The 17,194-nt window shown below is 36.7% G+C and overlaps 1 protein-coding gene across 11 annotated transcripts in view; it reads left to right on the top strand.

Moving 5' to 3' along the window:
- The window catches only part of GARNL3 (GTPase activating Rap/RanGAP domain like 3), a 44,307-nt gene extending 28,363 nt beyond the window's left edge, over window positions 1–15,944 (top strand). For 6 of the 11 annotated variants that reach the window (XM_090121168.1, XM_031602019.2, XM_090121169.1 and 3 more), the window contains 11 exons: window positions 285–383; window positions 2,157–2,273; window positions 2,962–3,119; window positions 4,502–4,660; window positions 5,671–5,737; window positions 7,723–7,830; window positions 8,557–8,675; window positions 9,103–9,238; window positions 10,338–10,553; window positions 10,890–11,001; window positions 11,767–15,944. In XM_090121168.1, the coding sequence (XP_089977294.1) occupies window positions 285–383; window positions 2,157–2,273; window positions 2,962–3,119; window positions 4,502–4,660; window positions 5,671–5,737; window positions 7,723–7,830; window positions 8,557–8,675; window positions 9,103–9,238; window positions 10,338–10,553; window positions 10,890–11,001; window positions 11,767–11,923 (1,448 nt within the window). In that variant the 3' untranslated portion in view covers window positions 11,924–15,944. The remainder of the gene's footprint in view (window positions 1–284; window positions 384–2,156; window positions 2,274–2,961; window positions 3,120–4,501; window positions 4,661–5,670; window positions 5,738–7,722; window positions 7,831–8,556; window positions 8,676–9,102; window positions 9,239–10,337; window positions 10,554–10,889; window positions 11,002–11,766) is intronic. The other 5 variants (XM_090121166.1, XM_031602020.2, XM_090121173.1 and 2 more) reach the window with 2 other exon arrangements.
- Window positions 15,945–17,194: the final 1,250 nt, after the last annotated feature.

The raw sequence follows: 17,194 nt of genomic DNA, 5'->3' as shown, positions 1-17,194 counted from the left end.
ATGGATAGTTACCAATCCAAGTAAATTTATTACATTTATGTAACCTATTTGCAGAATTTTTCTCTGCATCAGAATCAAGCCATATTTGATGGCCCATCTTAATGCAGATTTCTGAATGTTTTGTCATTTCAGATGCTATTATTTGATTGATTATTTGCAGTTTCCTACAGGATGCTTTATTTTAGTATAAAAAAAAAAAGGCTTTTATTGCAAGAAGAAGTTCAAAACCACTAACTACCAAATTTTAGCAGAATTTTAAAGAAATTTGTGTGCTTCCTTTCTAGATGGTCAAACCGCTGTTCAAGTATTTGATAAAACTCTGCAAATAAAGCAGATGCATGTGTTGGAAGCTCTGGATTATTTGATTGCCCGAACAGACAAAGGTAGGAGAGGTCCCTATTAATTGGTTCTCCTATGAATATGTTTGGTAACTGCTTATTTGGCTGGCACATCAGTAGAAAGGAATATTTTAACTCTTTTTCTTTTAGAGATTACTTTACTGAAAAAAATGCTCTACATTTTAATTCCTGCAGCACTAGACTTATATTATCACCTTTTCTCACACCACCTAGCCATTTTTAAATTGCTTTTATTAGGTTTTAGAGCTTTTATTGTTACTCTTTTGACATCCTTCCACCTCTTTCCCTTTGCTGACTTCCTCTGGGCTGCTCATATGCTATTTCCTTATTGAGCATGTCTCAATGCTTTAGAATGCTTTAGGATTTGCATGACTCATGGGGCAGTCACATCGTACTTGTGGCACATATTAAATGTCTTACTTAGAATAAAAGATACAACAACTTCTGATTTATTTTGTTGTTGTTGTTGTCTTCTAAAAGGTTTGGGAAAAAAGAAATCCCTATATATGCTCAAAATCGTGCTTCAGTGCAAACCTTAAGCTGGTCACGCTGAATCATAGAATGATTTGGGTTGGAAGGGACCTTTTAAGGTCATCTAGTACACCTTTCCATCCCCCATCATGGTCACAGCCATCTTTCAATGTATGAGGTTGCCCAGAGCCTTGTTCAGCCTGATTCGGAATGCTTCCAGAGATCAGTAGCTTCAACCATAGCTTCTCTAGGCAGCCTCTTCCAGCACCTTACCTCCTTCATAGTTAAGAAGCTCATAGAAGCGCACGTTCTTGTGTGTACATATTTGTGAAAAGAGAGGGATTTCATCCATTTTATTTTCATTTTCTCAGTGTTGACAGCAAGAATTTGCTCTGAGTCGATGTTTCAAGTTATGATCGACTTAAGGAAGCGTTATGCCTTCTTTACTTTAATACTTTCTGTGGGTAAAAAAGTCATGCATGTGCCAGAGGTCGTCCTAATTCGTGTTGCTCTTCTATCAGAACTGAAGACAGCACCTGTGAGCTTGCTTTTGTATTTATAGCAGGATCTACACTGGCTATATATTTAGAAAATGTGCTTAATTTTTTTCAGTTATACCAGCTGGTCTATTGAAAGAGTATAACTGTGTCAGAAAATCTTGTTTTGTTTGCATTTTAAGAAGTTTGGTTTCTTATGTAAGGAGCTGTTCTTAAAGTGTAGCTTATTTCCAACTGTTAATAGTAGTGCACCATTATTTATTCATTTAAATTTATGAGTTGTGTATTCTGCTCACATCTGTCTTCATGGAAAATAGATTTAACTATGGTAGTGGATGCGGTGTTATTTTTGCAATTGGAAAGAATCTTGAATGTGTGTAACTTTGAAGAATGGCAAAACCAGTCTGCCTCCAGGTTTTCAAACTCTGTTAAGAGTCTCGTTATTAGCTGCTAGACATTTATAGTTAACCCTTCTACTCTTGCCTTTAGTTTGCCTCTGCTGTATTTTCACTGTTTTCCAGTAGCATACATCTCACTGTTTTAAAGATCTTATATAATTTGTTGTGTTTTTTTTTTTTCTTTGCAACATAGTCTGAAGGGAAGCTTCTACTGAACTGAAGGCATTGGTTTCTAGGATTGTAAAGCCTAGACAGTGTTCACAAGCAGTCTTTCCTTGTTGTTACATTCCTACTTACACCCAGAGAAGCAAAATTATTTATGTTTTGCTTTATGACACTGCCCTGTTAGGAGCTGCATCTCTTTGGAAGTATTAGTTTCAGAACGCCATCAACTTTTTCTAATTTGTTTTTCGGCTTTTTCCATCCTTCAGGGAAAGACTCCCGTCTTCTTGTCTTCAGATTGAGTTCAGTCCAGAAAGATATAGAAACAAAGCAGGTGATAAGAAGCAAATATGACTGCAGAGAAAATAAATTGGAGAGAACAAAAGGTGATTTTACTATCCTATGTTAAAAGTATCCACTGTACTATTGTGGCAGTATTTGTCAGGGGCTTATTAGCTCCCTGTTGCAGATATTCACCTTTAGTTCTTTTGTTTGGTTGTTTTCTTTAACTCTGAACAGTTAATTCAAACATTGTTAAGATTTTATCTGAAAATAAGATTGGGTGTAGTCCAGCCTGCCTGTTGAGAGCTTGGTAAAATTACTATGTTACTTGATAATCACTGCTGATGAAAAGCTCTAGAGAAAAGCATGTGTGTTGCTTTCGGGATTGAGGGATATAATAAAAACTGTATGTCTCACATTCATGTATTAAGATCACTGTAAATTGGAGAAACACTGACGAACCTATTTTAAATAGTAGCACTCAGAATAGTTTGAGTGTTGATTATTTTAATGGATGTAAACATTTTCTGATCTTCGGCAGTAAGCTTCGTTGGAAAGCTGGACGCTCTAGAATAGTAGTAATCTACGTATTTATTATTTTACTTGCAAAAAGAATAAAGGAAAAAATAAAATTTAAGAGTTGCATCATTTTGTCTTTTTCTAGATGTTAGTGCTATCCTATTCGGATGTTTGCAGTTCTGTTGCACTCTTGTACTAACCATTGTTCAAATACAGAACAGAAAAGCAGTCATTACCCCCAAATACTTACAATCTGGAACATTGTTTCCTTAGGCTGCCATTTATATGCCATTAATACTCACCATGGCAGTGAACTGAGGATTGTTGTGGCTATTCGGAACAAACTACTTCTAATCACAAAGAAATACAATCCATGCAACAGTTTAACAGGCAGCTCTCCATCTCCAGTAGAGGAGTTCCAATATATCCGGGTACGTGTAATTTGGTCACTAATTGCCTTTACAGACTGAGCAGCACTCAGCTAGTGGGGCAAAAAGGTAAAGAGCATGCATTTTTGTCTTTCTGGACTTCCAGACAGATATAAGCAAGAAGCAGTATGATGGAGCTCCACTGTTCATGTGCCAAAGAAATCTTTCAGATGTATTTAATTGAATTTGTTTGTTCTGTGTCATGTTTCTGTGCTTAGAAACATGTGCTTTCAGACTAAGAGTCTGAAAAAGAGAATAATTTTATTTACCGAGCTCCCAGGGCTCATTAATGGGACTGCTTCTATTTAATATCTTTATTAACATTTTTGATGAGGGGACTGAGTGCACCCTCTGAGTTTGCAGATGACACCAAGCTGGGAGGGAGTGTTGATCTGCCTGAGGGGAGAAAGGCACTACAGTGGGACCTGGATAGACTGGATCAATAGGCCAAAGTTAAGTGTATGAGTGTCAGTGGAGCCAAGTGTCCGGTCCTGCATTTTGGTCACAACTCCAGGCAACCCTACAGGCTTGGGGAAGGGTGGCTAGAAAGCTGCCTGATGGAAAGGGACTTGGTGCACTGATGGTCAGTTGGCTGAATATGAGCCAGCAATGTGCCCAGGTGGCCAAGAAGGCCAGTGGCATCTTGGCTTGTGTCAGGAATGGTGTGATGGGCAGGAGCAGGGAAGTAATCCTGCCCCTGTACTCGGCACTGGTGAGGCCTCAAGTACTGTGTTCAGTTTTGGGCACAGAAAGGACATTGAGGTGCTAGAGCAGGTCCAAGAAGGGCAACAAAGCTGGGGAAGGGCCTGGAGAATATGGGCTGTGAAGAGTGACTGAAGGAACTGGGGCTGTTCGGTCTGAGGAAAAGGAGGCTGAGGGGAGACCTTGTTGCTGTCTTCCAGTATCTGAAATGTGCTTACAGCAAGAGTGGTGTTGGTTTATTCTCACTGGTGACAGATGACAGGACAAGGGGAAATGGCCTCAAGTTGCGCCACAAGGAGGCTGAGGGGAGACCTTGTTGCTGTCTTCCAGTATCTGAAATGTGCTTACAGCAAGAGTGGTGTTGGTTTATTCTCACTGGTGACAGATGACAGGACAAGGGGAAATGGCCTCAAGTTGCGCCACGGTAAGTTTAGGTTGGATATTGGGAAATACTTCTTTACAGAAAGGGTTGTTAAGCACTGGGCACCCCAGGGAGTGGGGTTGAGTGGTTGAGTCACCATCCCTGGATGTGTTTAAAAACCGTTTGGATGTGGTGCTCAGGGACATGATTTAGCGGAGGGTTGTTAGGGTAGTATGCTTAGGTTGTGGTTGGTCTTGATGATCTTAAAGGTCTTTTTCAACCTGAGTGATTCTATGATTCTATGATTCTATTTACCATACAGGAAATATGCCTTTCTGACCCTCCAGTGGTTATGACGCTAGTTGATGGACCTACTGAAGACAGTGACAATATGATTTGTGTAGCTTATCGGCATCAGTTTGATTTAGTTAATGAAAGTACTGGGGAGTCCTACAGACTGCATCATATTGAAGCAAACAAGGTAAGTTTAAGCATGGAAACTGTTTTCTTGCAGAACCACAATGAACATCATTTCTTGCAGAATTAGTGCTTGCTGTGCTGACCTGCTGGGAGCACTGTTTACAAAGATCCGATGTCTCCTTTACTTTTCAGTCCTGTAACTTCTGCTGTAGGAGAAGTCTGAGATACTTATCTCTTTTGGAATGTGTGATGATAATTACTTCCAAGAGAGGTAGTTACAAGGCATGACACATGAAGACAGCGCCTATGTTTTGTTTCTCTGAAATACTGCTGTCAGCATGAATGCAAAGCCGTTATTGTCCTTTTAGTCAACAGTTTGCACTTCGCCTTTTCTTTGTGTTCTCAATGTTTTATTGGTCAAGATTGCAGCAAAATAACTTCAGTTTTTGGCCACCAGTATCTCATTCAGATTTGCTTATTTCTAAATTACTAAAGCTAAAATATTTGTGTGTATCTTTTAGTTCTTTTTAAGAAACTGCTGCCCAACCAAATAATAAGTTAACTGTATCTTTCTAACTAAGACATAGTGTTGTGATTTAAGTAAACATCCTGAGTTTTGGGGGGATGAGGGAGGAGTTCAAATGTTTCCTGCTGTGGGGAAGGTAATGATCTTAGACATCTTTGAAAATTAAATAATTCTAATCATTTCTAAAAATGGATGTGAATGATTAACTTCAGATGTAAAAAATTGTTGATACACAGCTGTACTAATTCAAAATTTATATGGCCAAATAAATTAGGTAAATTTTTATCACTTAAAGCTATAGGCATAGTATTAAATATTCATTACTGAAGTACAGCATTAAATACAAAATAAATTGAATTCCATCCTAAGAACACTCTGAAAATGAATCACAAAACAGGCTGAACGTGAAAAATCACATTTTTATTTTTAAACCTGTAATTGTGCAGCAACACCAACTGACTGTATTGCTTCATAGTCAAAACCTGGATGTAATAACTACAGTATCTCATCTGAATATTCATTACCATTTCCCATTTCCATTGCAGGTTAATTTTGTTGCAGCTATTGACGTATATGAAGATGGTGAAGCTGGTCTACTGTTATGTTATAACTGTAAGTATCTAGGGAAGACTGAAAATGGTAGGATCTCAATCTGTGTATGGAATTATTTTTTCACTGGGGTCTAGATCTGTGTTTTAAAGTAAATTTCAGAGTTTCACAGATAGTATTTCAGAATACATTCTTTTCAACTTAAATACGCATTGGGCAGACTAGAAATTGAAGTACTATTTTATTGGGTATTTTGAATTAGACATACAATAGATGTTAAGAGAAGTCCTATTCTTTCAGATTTCCTCATTCTTTACCTAATTAAACACTGGATGTTTCCAGGGTGTGTATAGCATTCCGCCTGTTTTCTTCTTTGTACTTCTGCATTCTGTTATTGTGCTTTTTTCTTCTGCACACTTCTTTGCACTGTCACATGTTTTCATTGTAATTCTCTCAATCTCATTTTATAAAATGGTCTTCGATATAACACACATGTTCTGTTCTTCTTTTTTGCTTCTAATCCTCTTAAAAATATAACTTACAGATATGAAACAGCCTTTATGAAACAATACACAGAAAGACAAAGCACAGCCTTCTCTATTTCAGGCTTTGCGTCCTATTGTCCTTCTCAAAGTGAGCATCGATGGAAACATGATAAATACACCTAAATTCTAGCACTGGCTGTTAGTTTGGTACTTATGGGAAAGTATTTCTTAAGTGTAACTTCTTCTGTAACACTGTGAGGCCTCAATGGTTCTCCTAGTTTGCCATATCCTACCTGACTCTAGTTCACTTACCACTGCTTCTGAAATAAAAAGCTCTGTGTCAGTGCATGGTGAATTCCCATACCTGTACTTCTGCACAGGATCAGTTCCATTCTAATAGATTTACTGCTGATCCAAAGCTGATAAACTTATTTGATGCTAAAGGTACACTTCAGGATCCTAAGATCTTAAAGCCTAATGCACAGTCTTGCTACTTGAATTCTATTTCTAGGACATTATCACAGAAAAACCTACTTCTGGTCTTTAGAGAGTTTTACAATTAAGAAAAGATCATCGTAGAACAAATATGAAAACACGTGATTTGACAGTTCTAAGTTTGTATTTAGAAAAAGGCCTTTAATCCTTTTCTGGTTATAAACTTAGATTCAGTCTAAGGACATAAATCATAGAAAAAAAATCAAGTCATAGGATGTCCTGTGTTGGAAGGGACCCATAAGAATCATCAAATCAACTCTTAAAATAGAATTTTACCTAAAAACATTGAAAAGAACTGATAGGAGCAGGTATGAGATGCTCACAGATGTTTTCCTGGAGCCTCCAGTGCAATCATATGAACTAGTAAAAATAAAAAGATGATTGCAGTTCTTTCTCATCTCTTAAGCCTTCTTTTAATTTGTTGACGTGACTTCTTATTTTAAAGGATGGTTTATCAGCACTAGTGAGAGTGTTTAGAGAAGAAAATTGGGTAGTGGAAGATTAAATTCTTCATTATCTAGATCTTTCAAATTAATTACTTAGAATTGCATTCCAAGTAGCCAGTTCATATCTGACTCATAAGAAGACTTAGTTTCAGTGCATGTATGGTAGCTAAGAGGTTCACAAGTAACATGATTAATGAAATCTTGGTATCTGTAGTATCCTATGTTTTTTACAGTCCTCAGAATACATGAACTAGCATATGGTTGCTTGCATGGCAGTTCTAACAGACAGAGGGGTACAGCTGTGCTGACATGGTTTTCAGAAATGTTCTTGCCTATTTGTCTACCATAAACAAGGTAAGGAGCTGATGATTGTTGAAACAGAATACCACTTACTTTGTGAAACATGGTAACTTATTAAAATGTAGCTCTTTTGCATTTATCTTTTAACTGTTCAAATGAAAGCTCGTTTTCCTTATCTGTTTAGATACAAAGAGGCTTCTACATAGATGTTTGAGTTTTATTTATGTATCATCCAAACTTAAGTGAAATCCACCTATAAAGTTGACATTTTTAATTTACAGTGTAAAGTGATGGGTGCTTTTTTTTTGTTTTTTTGTAACAGATGTTTGCCAGTATAGAAAGGTGTATCCTTTTAATGGTGGTTCTCCACTGATCCAGCCATCAGCTTATGATTTTCACTTTTGCTGGAATCAAGTTCCTTATGCCGTTGGTAAGAATACATTCATTTTTACTCTTTTATCAATATCGCTTAGACCTGCGCTTGGCTGTTTCTGGAATTGCAGCATGTGTGCTAGAAATACATACAAAAATAAAATTAATAACATTGCATATAAAAATTTGTATTCAATAAATTTTGATAAGCATAAATTAATAAATTCTTAAGAATTTATTCATGGAGATGATAGTTAATGATTGAAATGCGCTGCCCAGGGGTATGGTGGAGTCTCCCCATTCCTGTAGGTATTTAACAGACATGTGGACATGGCACTAAGGGATATGGTTTAGTGATGGAATGTGGTAGGTCAGATTGATGGTTGGACTTCATGATCTTTGAAGGTCTTTTCCAAAATAGATAACTCTGTGATTCTATAAGCATGTTGCATTAATGATGCCACTTCTGCTAAGTGGCTGTTCATAGTGTATTTTGAAAAGTAGACCCTTGGTGCAAAGTTTTTTTCCTTTGCTGAACTTTTTTTCCTTTCTCTTTTTTCTGATTTTTATTTCCTATTCAGTCTGCGTTCTGCCAGACATGGAGAATGAAATCTTGTTCAGGCTTGATGTATCTGAATGTTCATCAGTTCATTAGGCAAACTTTGTCGTAGGAAAGGGAGATGCTGAAGTAGGTCAGATACTTAAGAACAGTCTTCATTGAGCAACCAAGAAACATTTACGTTTATCATTCTTCTGTGCCAAATAACTTTTTGTTTCATTGCAGTCTGTGCTTTCCCTTACATACTTGCCTTCACTACTGATTCCATTGAGATCCGTTTAGTGGTGAATGGAAACTTAGTCCACACAGCAGTTGTGCCTGAGCTTCAACTTGTAGCATCAAGGGTAAGACACAAGAAAAGCATTTTTGACTGTTTCTGAGATGTTGTGATCTATTTAACATGAAAAGTTGTCTAAGCCAAATACAAACCAAACCAAAGCTCACAAGTGTGATTTCATTTGTGGAAAATATTCATCTGTGTGCTCTTAGTATTAGGTACAGTGAGGATCAGAATTGAGCTCACTGTCCTTTATTGCCTGCAGTAATGCATACTTGAGGTATTTAATTGTTTATAGGGCAAATGCTGTTCTGAACATCACAGAAGTTTCCCCAAGATACAGTGAGATAGCCTTTCCCTGATCAGCCCTAATCAAGTTAGCAGCAGTGCAGCTACAGTGACAATGAAACACAGTGGACAAACATTTGAGCTTTTACTCAGCGAATGATTAAGAAAGTCTTGTAGTACTAATGATAAGTTCTTTGTCATTTCAGTCGGATATTTATTTTAAAGCTACTGCTGCAGTAAGCGGATCATCTCATAGCAATTCTAAGGAAATGAGTTCAAGGAGTTCACCTCAAACACCTACAGCTTATGACATGTCAGAATGTTCTCTTTCTTCTTCAGAAGGTAATATGGTTTCTAGGCAGCTCTGATTGTTCCAGCAGCTTCCACACCTCAGTGTAGCTGATCTTCAGTAAGATGAAATTGATCAGATAAAAAATTTTGAGTTAATAGTTGAGAGTCTGGAAGATAGAAATCTTATTACCCAAGGATCTGAATCACCTGGCTGAGTTTTTGCCCCACTGTATCTCTTTTGAATGCATAGCAGCGTTATTTTGAAGAAATCATTTATACAGGGGAGGAGGAATTAAGTTTTACTAGCTAGATGAATCTCTGTCAATATATCCAAGACTAAAGAAAAAAAGGCATAAAATTATGAGAAAAATTTCAGACTTCATGTACGCCTTTCCATTCACTTTAAAACAGCTAAACCATCCCTCGGTGATTAGAGTTCTTTTCAAATTCAGAATAAGAAGCATGTCTAGTCACAATCACATTACTGTAAGGTAATCTGTGAACAGTTGATCTTAAGCGGACAGTAATGGAAAAACATGGGAATATCAACTAGATAATGCAATATGTATGTATGCCTTGGACTTTTAAATCTGATACTGTTGGCAGAAAGGGAGAGGAGAAAGGAATCAGAATTTCAATTTTTAAAAGGCAGTGCTGTTTGATGATAAGTTGTTAGGTGTTTCAGTTTTTCCCCCCAAAAATTAAGAAAATGCAGAGTATTTTATGTCACTTAAGAAGAAAAGCCATAATTTGAACTGTTTGGGATCCAGACTCCAGTATTCTGGCAACATATTAAAATATCTGGGGAATCTTTAACAGAATAGTGAGTTGTGGTCTTACAGTTGGGACATCAGCCTTATGACATGTAAATTTACTTCCTTTTTCCATTGCTGCTTCATCGCCTTGCTGAGAGTGAAAAATCTTTTCCTCTGTAAGCCAAAATGTCAGTGCAAAATGTGGTTCTATTTCTTCCTTCTCCTAGCCTACTTATATTGTAAGGTGCAAAGCAAGAAAGGTCTTGAAGAAGAAAGCAAGAAAGGTTATTTGAGTTAAAAAAGAACCGCACACAATGATTATAACTTTTCTGTATGATTTTTCATTTTGAAGTTTCACTGTTGTGAAAGAGTAACATTCTTTTTTTCCTTTTGAGTTTCAGGTGAAGTTACATGTAAAAACCTGTATAAAATTCCTCTTAGTAATCTGGTAGGGCGAAGCATTGAACGACCTCTGAAGTCACCTTTGACTCCTAAAGTCGTCACTACTCCAACATCCAGTGGCATTACCTCTCTTCCTGTTACTCACTCACTATCCTTATCTCGCATGGAAATTAAAGAAATTGCAAACAGAACACGTAAAGAATTGCTGGGTAAACTCCCCTTGTTCTTTAGTGTGTATATATATCAGTTACCACTAATATAATTTCTTATTTTTGAAGCATTTTTGGATTAATCTCATTATAATCAGATTAGTTACAGACAGCCAGTGTTCATAAATAATTAGTACAAACAAAACAGTAAGAAAATGCTGTTTGCAAGTAGTTTAGATAGTGTCCAGTCATATATAAGGTGATCATATTCTAAGTCAGCTGAAAGCTGACTTTAGTTAAAAATGACAATCAGTGAAAAAATGAAAATAAAAAAAACATTTTTGTGAATGCTTTATTTTCTGATGAGAATATTAAGACTTCTATTCCTTTATTGAGGCCTCTTGGATGAGCCTATTCCCAAGACAGAAGGTGCACAGAAGCAAAAAAAGATTCCTCGAAGACAGTCAGACCCCAAGCAGGGAGCAGTAAGATCAACTAGTAGTGACAGGTAAATAAATATATGGGCTTTAGGAAGGAGCCTAAGTTAGACCATAAATATTTTGAGAATTGATTGCTTTTCAATCGGTTTATGGTTTTCCCAGTTAGGTAGGGATTGACTGAGGCCTTTGTGAATTTCATGCTAATGTATGGTTTAGTATCTAATAACAGCACTGAAATGGGTTATGCATGTTGCTAAAAGACATGTTATGAGTGAAGCAAGGCTAAATGGGATTTTGTGGGGGACCTACTGTAGTTGGGCCTGTCACTATGACTTGAACTACTAAATTCACACTGCAGACTCGATTATTGTTTTCTTCGTATCTTCTTGTCTTGCTATTTCCAAAATAAATTTTGCAAATAAACATTATTGCATCTGTCTGTTTGGCTCTGCTTACCAGACCCTACTGTCATTATGTTTTCTCTCTTTTTATAACCTGCATTTGTGATGAGTGGCAGCAGAATTCAGCCAAGATACAACAGACTGAGATTATTTTTTGTTAATCTGCTGCAGTGTAAACTATTTTGCTATTTGGAAGTTGTATGGAGGGGGAAAATTCATTAGCATTACCTTTTGGCAATAATTTGATATTTGTAGTCTTTGTTTTAATAAGAATTGTTATGGAAGCAGAGTTAAACAGAGAGAAAGTCAGTTTGAATGATCTGTCTTTAGGATGACTTGATTGTATCCAGAAATAGTCACTGACCCTACTTGCCCCTTTTCTGTGTATTTTTATTATTTTTTTTTTAGTGACTTTTGTCTTCATCTTTGCAGAATAATTTCAGCCTCTTTCGAAAGCTATTCTGAGGGTCGTCATCTTTCCACTAGTTCAGATCCTGATTCTGTAGCAAACAGGGAGGAGAGCTCACCATTTAGCTATCCATTTCATCTGACTTCTTTATATGATGAAGACATCATTGACTTGAAGTGAAGACAGACAAGACTGTTCCTTACTTCACCTTTTCTTACAACTCTGTGAGCTCTGTAGGAATGTCACAAACAGTGCTTCTAGTGGTAAAATGTGGCTGGAAGTATTGGTGATTAATCTTTATAGGTCTCATGTTGTTCTGGCTTGCTTAGCCTGGTTTGGTGATGCTTGCATCTTTGACGTCTGTATGTTTTCTTATTTCAGTTAATGAACCATTACTTTTCTGTGGTATTTTAAAGGTAGGTTATCAATGAGAGCTTTAGGCTGAAATTTGAAAATTTGAAGTAAATAAAAAGTATTACTTATTCTGAGCTACCTGAAGTAGCATTCCACAAAGTTAATTGGTGTTACTAATGTTGTGAGTTGTTTTACAGCAGAGTGTGCAATGTAGGAAGAAGAATTTTTTAATGAAAATCACTCCTTTTGTTGTTTTTTTTAATCTTAAAAAAGCCAAAAAAAAAAAAAAAAAGCTTCTAGGCAACATCTTCTCAAACAGTGCAGTCTGTCCTTGAAATGATGCAGCTGTTTTTTGTTCAATGAAGAATCAAGAATATTCTATAAAGATCAGGTGACATATTAACATGCTGTTTTCTCTGACCTGTGTACATATTTTTAGAGGAACTTGAAAACTGTTTCAGCATTAAGAATCTTTGAGCAGAGGGAATTTTATTAAAAAAACAAACAAACAAAAAAAACAAACACAAATCTTCCTTAAAAATTTTAAGTCAAAATTATACTTACTTCTCCATCTACTGGAACAACTTTTCTGTGATGCACCTTCAGATTTCCTCACTACAGGCAGAAGCCACCCCCTAATTCTGACTATAGAAAGATTCCTTTGCAGGCATCAAAATTTGTTGTTTGCTCTTGTACCAACAATAGAAGTCACTGCTTCAGATAAATGTTTTTCTAAGTGGACCAGACTAAAATTTTACTGCTAGGAAACTAGTTTTCTATGATGAAATAGCCATATAAAATTTTTTGTTAAAGGACAAAATTTCACCATTAAGCTTGATTATTTTTTAACCCTTCCCTCTCTGCCAAAAAGTCAATTTTAAACGGTATTTTGAAAGAGTTTGCTGTTTTTCACGAAAACGTGATGTTTCCAGGCTTTTTATGTAGAAAGATGTGGGCTTTATTAACAGGTATTTCTTGCTGCTTATGTAGACATAATTCTGTATCCTTGATTTTTATTTTTTTTTAATGTGTAGTATATGTAAGCATGACCATCTGGTGATTTCCACCTTTTGCTTCTGCCTGTCTGAATGTGAAACTTTTTGCAAAATTTTTCATGCCCTGCTTATTGTATTATGATGGATTAATATCTCCACCTAAGAAAATATGCAAGGCCGTAACTTAAAAGAATCACTTCTTTTTCTTGATCAAGAAAAGAAGCAATAATTTAAGCAGTACTTTGTTCAGGAGCAGAAGCAGTATTAATCAATGACTGCTCATATTTTTTTAGTATTTGGGCAATCATGGATGTGTGGGGTGAGCCTTAATAAACTTCTGAAAGGAAGTGCCACCTTAAAGTCTTTGCAGGAGCTTGTAATTCTGTTTCAGAATTGACCACAGTCATTTACCCCAACCTATTTATCTTGTCAGTTGAGGTTTAAGAACAATTGATCTGGAATTATCATATGGTCCTTATCCTTCTGGAAGCTGTGAACACTTCTGCGGACTTAATGAATCCACTTTAGGAGGCACTGTTTGCACTTAGATATTTTTAGAAAGCAGAAGCATCGCCTTTTTCAGTACACAAATTTCTGTGTGTAGTACTTAATTTCTTTTGTGTGGGTGTTTTTGAAGTCTGTACCAGTTTGCTGCAAAACTCAGGCTTGATTTAAAATAATATTTTAACTGGAAACATTGCTTAGTGATTTTGGAATATCACATCTTCAATGTACTGCAGAAGTTCACTTCTGTTATTCTAGCATGATTTAATGAGTGAAGAACCTGAACAAACATGTTCAGGTATACCTTGAAAAGACATGGAAAGACCCTTATAGATGGAGCACTGTAGAAGAATAGAGAGAGCCTGGCAGTACCTGACCCTTGCCTGTGGTGGTAGGCAGAATGATAAAGATTGGTATTTGTGTCAAACCAAGATGTGACTATACATAGATAGGGTATAAGGCAAGAGTTACTTTCTTTAAGCACAACCACAACAGCGTCAACAGAGAGAAGCTTTGTAGTTCTGCCTGTAATAGCAGCATTGATGACATTTAGCCAAAACTAAAAAGTGGCAAAAGGATTGTAAGGGATATAGCATTTACATTTTATGCAAGACAAAAAAATAAAAAGACTAGCTTCATGGTATTTATCTGGAACAAGATATTGGAATAGTTTGAAGATGGAAACGTAGTTCCTGTGTCAACTCACTTGTCTTAACCCTGCCTCTACTGACCTGCCAGCTGAATTTTATGATATGGCTTAACTTAATGGGTCAAGTGTTACGTAAGTCACATTGGAAACTACCAGACCTAAAAGACTTAATACTTATACAGGACAGGCAAGATCTGAACAGTGGAAAAATTACCTGTCTCCATTCCTAAAGTATGTAGTGCCTTAACAATACCATTTTTGCTTCTGTAATTAATCAGTATGCCATATAGGCATGCAAGAATAATATTAGACCTAGTAAAAGGAGATGAAGAAGTCAGACAATGCTGTTTTTTAATATTAATCCTAGATGTGATAAGTAAGGCTTTATGGTCACATTCATGTCATTTATTAACTATTTACTGTCAGAGAATATCCTGGAGTGTGGATAGAAGACAGGGGATGTGGTAGTTTTGCTTGGATTTTGTTTGATGCAAGCCACAAGAACCAAACTGTGAAATTCTTTATGACATCTGTCTTACCTAAAAGACAAAATAACACATAATGTGAAGCTGCTAGGACAACTGACAAATAGCCACTGTACAAGGATGTGATTTCTGTTGGCTTAAAACTGCCATCAGACTCTCACACGTTATGTACATCTTTGTGTGATGAAATTTTGTCCTCAGAACTAGCAGTCCCAGAATAGGACAAAGTTTTAATACATCTGTGTAATCTCTTCTTCAGACCAATGTCAAGTGACCAGGGAAAATGAAATGGCTTCCTGGAAGGCTAGTTGGATGGACTGCTATGCTGTTGTTCACTCCAGTCCCTTGAAGCCATGTTATTTCCTCTCCTGTCTGCAATGTGCATGCTTCTATTCAATTAGCTTAGAAAGTAGCCTTGGGCACAAAAAGTGTAGCCCTTTCTATCTTAAGTACAACCGTTCTGACTTTCACATATTGTGTTAAAACTGCCATTTATCTGTGTTCTTGGTGTTGGCTGACCATCGTATATTTGAAAGAAAATATTTGGAACTGCAGCAAGGATGGGTAGTAACTTCATCTAATGGAGAACACTGGAAAATAAGCTTGCTACCACCACCTTCAGTAGAAGTGTGGAAAAGTCCTTCTGTGGAAGGAAGAGCTGTTACCAGCTTGAATGTTTGCTATCAAGCTAAGTTAAACTGAAAGTCAATTCTAGACTCTTAACACAGATAAGATGCTGCTAGAAGTGTTTTGTGTCCTAGTTTGCTGGATTTGTTGGAGGAGGAGGGCTTTTAACTTCTCCTGGTTAATGGAATTGTCATCACTTCCGCACAGTACCTTAGTCTGACTAAATCATAGGAATTTAGTTTACTCTGGTGCAAGCAACAGGACTGAAGAGGCAGCTAATTTAGAATGGACTTGTACCTCCTCAATAGCATCAATGATGCATATAGAATCACAGGATAGATAAAGTTGGAAGAGACTAGAGGAGATCATCTAGTCCAAAACTCACCCCCACATATCTCCATTCAAAACTACATAAACTAGAGCAGCTTGAGGAGTATCATGTTATTGAATTTTGATTCTGTTCAAGAATGAATAAGCAACATTTTCAACAACTCATAATCCTTCTATTACACTGACTTTATAACATGCCTATAAACCATCACAACTTTGAGTAGGAGTCAAGAGCCTTAGGACACATTAGTTTATTCCTTCCCACATGCATAATATGTTGCTCTTAAGGCTGAGACTTGATGAGTCCTTCCCAAGGTCTTTACAGCTTGGCATTTAGGAACTCCAGAACAGAGATAAACCTACTTGTGTTCCAGTCTAAATGTCCTTTCTTTCTAGTCTCAGAAATGGAAAGTAATGAAATGTTTTCTTCTGAGGAGAGAGAAGAGACTGAAGTGTATGACATGGAAGGGCTAAGTGCTCCCAAGATGGCAAAAGATAGATTCTAGGTTGAATGAACAAACATGATTAATAACTTCAGTTGCTTGGTTTGTAAAGGACAGGTGTGACCTATCCTGCTTACAGCTGTTTCCTAGTTTGGAACTACTACTTTTAATTTGTTCTGGCTTTTTTGTATTGTTTGTTATGTTTGTTTTTGAAATGCGTGACTGGATGTAAAGTGGCACCCAGAATGAGTAGCAGTTCTGCTGTCTGCTTTCATGTGACTTTCTATACATACGCAAGTATACAAGCATTTGTAATTGATTGATAGATTCAAATTTCAAAGTATTTCTTGATTCAAAGTATTTTTGGATGATCAACTCAATAAACATTAAAACAGTTCTTACTAAGGCAGGTAACAGGTTAGATTGCACCCGTAAGAAGTTTAGCATTGTTATGTACACCTAAGGTTGCTGTACCTGCCCTTTCCTCTCTGTTGTTGTAGGTGTATTTGGATAAGCCACAGTTTCAAACTCCTGCAGGCCCTTCTAAAAATGTGCATTTATGACTTGCATTTGCAGATGCAAGAGCTTCCCAGAGCTTTTGGCTTAGTCTGCATTTGAGACAGTCTTTTCAGTTTCGATGTTTTAATGTGTATATATACGTGTGTGTCATGCTGAATAGTGTCATTATTAACAATTTTGATGTCATGTGCCCAGCGCTTGCTAATTCTGTAAAAGCACTTTTCTCAGAAATCCAGGCATAGCCTGATTTTGTGGGGAAACAGGTTATATTCTAAGAACTAAATACATTGCATTAACAATATGAGGAAGCTTCTGTGACAGTATGCAGCAAGCACGCAGGATAAAAAGTATGGATACTGTTACTACAATTGAGCACAGCCATTTCACCAGTCTGCTTAACGTCTAGCTGCTTCACTTTGTTGTTGCAGACCTGCAACTGACTACTTCTTTGCTACTGAAAATTATATTAGGTTAATGATCTGAGGGGAAAAACTTGAGATTATTTTTCTCTTATTTATTTATACTCTATTACATATTTAACTGGT

This window comes from Phasianus colchicus, chromosome 19 (genome assembly GCF_987193195.1).
Source record: "Phasianus colchicus chromosome 19, bPhaCol1.hap1.1, whole genome shotgun sequence".
Classification (NCBI taxonomy): domain Eukaryota; kingdom Metazoa; phylum Chordata; class Aves; order Galliformes; family Phasianidae; genus Phasianus; species Phasianus colchicus.
The sequence above is the reverse complement of the archived record's forward strand: the minus strand, read 5'-3'. Positions and strand labels throughout refer to the sequence as shown.